This window comes from Arachis duranensis, chromosome 10 (assembly GCF_000817695.3).
Source record: "Arachis duranensis cultivar V14167 chromosome 10, aradu.V14167.gnm2.J7QH, whole genome shotgun sequence".
NCBI classification, from domain to species: Eukaryota; Viridiplantae; Streptophyta; class Magnoliopsida; order Fabales; family Fabaceae; genus Arachis; species Arachis duranensis.
In genome coordinates this window covers 5,965,070-5,969,404 of record NC_029781.3, presented here as the reverse complement: position 1 = coordinate 5,969,404, position 4,335 = coordinate 5,965,070, and the positions used below count along the sequence as shown (strand labels likewise).

At 37.2% G+C, this 4,335-nt stretch overlaps 1 protein-coding gene and 1 pseudogene across 1 annotated transcript in view; both read right to left on the bottom strand.

Annotated features, from left to right (window-relative positions):
* LOC127742785 (uncharacterized) overlaps nt 1-2,691 on the bottom strand; it is an 18,670-nt pseudogene extending 15,979 nt beyond the window's left edge.
* Nucleotides 2,692-2,729: 38 nt separating this feature from the next.
* LOC107468410 (glutathione S-transferase T3-like) overlaps nt 2,730-4,335 on the bottom strand; it is a 2,906-nt gene continuing 1,300 nt past the window's right edge. Inside the window, exon 2 of the mRNA XM_016087692.1 lies at nt 2,730-3,648. Coding sequence (XP_015943178.1) covers nt 2,730-3,648 — 919 coding nt within the window. The remainder of the gene's footprint in view (nt 3,649-4,335) is intronic.

Here is a 4,335-nt window from a genome sequence, read left to right as displayed (position 1 = left end):
TCTAAACCTTGTCTGTGGTATTCCGAGTAGGATTCCGGGATTGAATGACTGTGACGTGCTTCAAACTTTAACTGGCTGGGCGTTAGTGACAGACGCAAAAGAATCACTGGATTCTATTCCAACCTGATTGAGAACCGACAGATGATTAGTCGTGCTGTGACAGAGGGCGTTGAACATTTTCACTGAGAGGACGGGACTGTAGCCACTGACAACGGTGATGCCCAACATACAGCTTGTCATGGAAAGGAGTAAGAAGGATTGGATGAAGACAGTAGGAAAGCAAAGAGACGGAAGGGACAAAGCATCTCCATACGCTTATCTGAAATTCTCACCAATGAATTACATAAGTATCTCTATCTTTATTTTATGCTTTATTCATAAATCACTCATAACCATTTGAATCCGCCTGACTGAGATTTACAAGATGACCATAGCTTGCTTCATACCAACAATCTCCGTGGGATCGACCCTTACTCGTGTAAGGTTTATTACTTGAACGACCCAGTACACTTGCTGGTTAGTTGTGTGAAGTTTTGATAAAGAGTTGAGATTGTAATTGAGCGTACCATGTTGATGGCGCCATTGATGATCACAATTTCGTGCACCACAAGCCAAGGATGGAACGCTCGGATTGATGAAGAGTGATGACCAAGGAAGAACTAGAGGTATTTGCATGTTGGGTTTTGCAAGAGTTACCTCTTCTCTCTCTGTGGCCGAACCGGTTCTGTTTTGAAGGAAAAGAACTTAAGCTTGGTTTTGTTTCAACTGTGAAGGCTTCTCTTCTCTATAAAAGGAGTGAATAGTCACGGTTTGATTTAAGGAAAGAAAATGAGAGTGCAAGGCACAGAAGTCTCATAGCTACCTAAGCTTACAGATTTTCTTCTCCTTCAATGTATTCTATTTTGTATTTTTCTATTTAATTTTGTCATGTCTTGAGTCTCATGGAAAAAAGGCAAACAGTAAGGTTTGTATGAAAAAGCCATAGAGCGGAAAAAGGCAAAGAGTGCAAAATTAAAAGAAAAAGCCATAGATGTCTTAGAGTTCCTTTGTTCATCTATGTTGTGTTTCATGATTCTGTGGGAATCCCCTTGTAAGTTGGGTTAGCACTTTACAGTTTGTAATCTGGATGATTATAGTGAAATTCCAGCATTGTTGTGATGGAGACTGGATGTAGGCTGCATTGCACTTAGTAGCTGAATCAGGATATATCTAGGTGTAATCTTCTTTCTCTACTACTCCATTTCTGTTTCTGCTGTACAGGAGCTAAAATAAAAAATATCTTGTGCCAAGTGACGAGACAAAAACAAAAAGTCTCGTGGCTAGGGACGAGACAAAAATAGAAAAGTCTCCTCAAAGACCAGAAAGTGTATTCAAGAAAAAGGGGGCTAAGATTCAACCCCCCTTCTCTTAGCCACTGAAACCATCACATCGAATACTGGAGAACGATCTAACACGTTGATATCATTATTTGAACCAGAAACTCCAAAGAACGCATGCCATATCCAGAGGTCTGAAGATGCTACAACCTCAAGTACTATGGTTGCAACCCCACGATAACCACTCATGTACATACCTTTCCACGCCTTTGGACAATTTTTCCATTGCCAATGCATGCAGTCAATGCTACCCAACATGCCAGGGAAGCCACAACCCTCCGCCATTTGTAGCAGGCGTTGTACGTCATTTGGTTTGGGTTTTCGCAAGTATTCATCCTCGAACACCGAAATGACACCTTCAACAAATTTTTCCAAGCATTCAATTGTAGTGCTCTTGCCTATGCGCACATAATCATCAACAGTATCAGCTCATACGCCATATGCTAACATCCGTATCGCAGCGGTACATTTCTGGAGTGGTGACAAGCCTCTTCTTCCAGTTGCATTAACCCTCTGTTGGAAATACGGATAGACGTTTGATAGAGTATCTACTATCCGAAGGAACACATGTCTTCTCATTCGAAATCTCCATCGGAAAATGTCAGCATTATACACCGGTTCATCTGCAAAGTAATCTTGATAAAGGCGATCATGTCCTGCTTCTCGATCTCTGTTGATCCATCTACGAGTAATTGGGATAGAGCTTCTATCGATATCTTCTTCTTCTGAATCTTGGAGTAAACACTCATCGATCTAATTATCTATGACTGTGTTATCTTGCCGTCTTCTTTTGCCATACAAAGCCTCATTAAACATATCATCAAAATTTCTAGCCATATTTAGAAATGTAATTTTTAGTTCTCTTTCGAGGTGAGAAACAAGAGTTGAAGTGGAGTTGCAGAGTCATTGATAGTTGATATTTATAAGTGTGTCTGCAATAAGTACCTTAACAGCTAGTTAACGGCTAGTTTTGCAACGGCTAGTTAACGGCTAGTTTTGCAACGGTCACTTTCATGAACAATAAGGGCACAATAATATTGACTAATTTAAAAACTTACATCAGAAATAAATAAAACAAACTACATCATAAACCAGTAATACGCAATAAAAATAAGAACGTCCTACATAACTCTACGAATACAAGGAACCATTAAGTAAACCACTTGGCGATTATTTTCTCACACGCAATCTCATGAAGAGCTCATCGTTTTTCACTCATTGTAGACGTGTCAGCATTAAGTATTTGCATATCCATCTCCCTTTTCCTTTCCTTGGCCATCCTTTCCATTTCCCTTTCTTTTGCTTTTATCTCCATTTCTTTAATATACCTCTGAGTTTGTAATTCTTTTTCTTTCATTTCTGCTTGAGCTTGTAATCTTGTTCTTTCATTGCCGCTTGAATTTGTAACTCCTTCTCTTTGATTGCCATAATCTTTGCTCTATGTTCCTTCTCCTCTTCTCTTTCTTTTTCCCTATCCATTAGTTCCTTTTCTCTAACATTCTTAATATCTTCCATGAGAGATAATTTTTTGACAACCGATGATTTTCTTTCGCTCAAATCTTCAAACATTTGTGCTTTTTCCTTACCTTTTCGCTTGCTCTTCTTTGATCCTTGTGGGCGAACGGGAGAGTCCACACCAGATTCGTCAGCCAACGGTGTTTCTGGGTTTGATGAGGATGAGTATGCTCCAGTTGCACTAACCTTGGTTCTCTTTGAGCCGCCACTCTGTGTAGGTAGTTGACTTCTCCATTTTTGCTCCAACCGAAGCATGTTCCAATGCCTCTCAAAAGTGAATTTTTGACCATAATTTGTGGAATAAAGTTTATAAGCCAACTCCTTTATATCATCAGCGTTCGAACCACTCCTTATGTTTCGACTAACTTGATCGTAGCAACCAGCAAATTGTGCAACAGCCTTGTTGATCTTATACCATCGTTTCTTACATGCAACTACCCCCCTTGTCATGTCGGAGCAAAATTCTACACAGTAGCTATGAATTCGACTCCAAAATGTTTCTCCCTTTTGATCGGTACCAACTATAGGGTCAGTTGAAACATTTAACCATGCACTGATCAGCATCTCATCCTCTTTCCAATGCCAGTGTTGAATTCTATCTTGCCTCCGATCTTCAATATCATCATTGAGGTCGATAGCATCTAATCCATGAGGGTTGGCAAAATCTGAATATTGCGAATTTGGACTAGATTGTATAGGAGTCTGAGAGGATGGGTTAGAAGAGCCACCAACACCAGATGAGTTATGTCTTGATGCACTAAATTGAGTTGGAAACGGCAAGGAAATTGGAGTAACATTTCCAATAGAGGGGTTAAATATGGATGAAAATGGAAAATGGGGTGTTTGTGAATCTTGATTTTACGGTTGGAATATAGGAAATTGATTATTATAAGGAGTTTGAAAATTGAAATTAGAAAGATTTTGTGGATTTGGATTTTGAAATGTATTTGGTAGTATGAAGTTTTGATTTGGAACTTGAGAGTTTGAGGTTTGAGATTGTTGGGTATTTGAAATTTGAGGAAAGTTTTGTAAGTAATTGAAGAAAGATTTGAGTTGGTTTGGATCCATTTTTTCGAACAAAAAATAATAGTAGCAGAATTTTGATTTTGTAAACTTGGAAGAAGATGAAGAAGAGTAGTAGAGAGTGTGAGAATAAAAGTGTATCTAAGTGGTATATATAGAGTAACAAAATATTAATTTATTAATAATAACGGTAACATAGTAATGGCTAATTTCTAATGGCTATTTTTACAACGGCTAGTTTTGCAACGGCTAAATTAATATAATAATATAAATATAAATAATATTTAATATTAATAATGATATAAATAATTAATATAAATTATTAATTAAATAAAAATTTAATTATTTAATTTATTTACTTATTAATAAATTAATTATAATTTAATTATTTAATTAATTATTAGTTAATTAATTAATATAA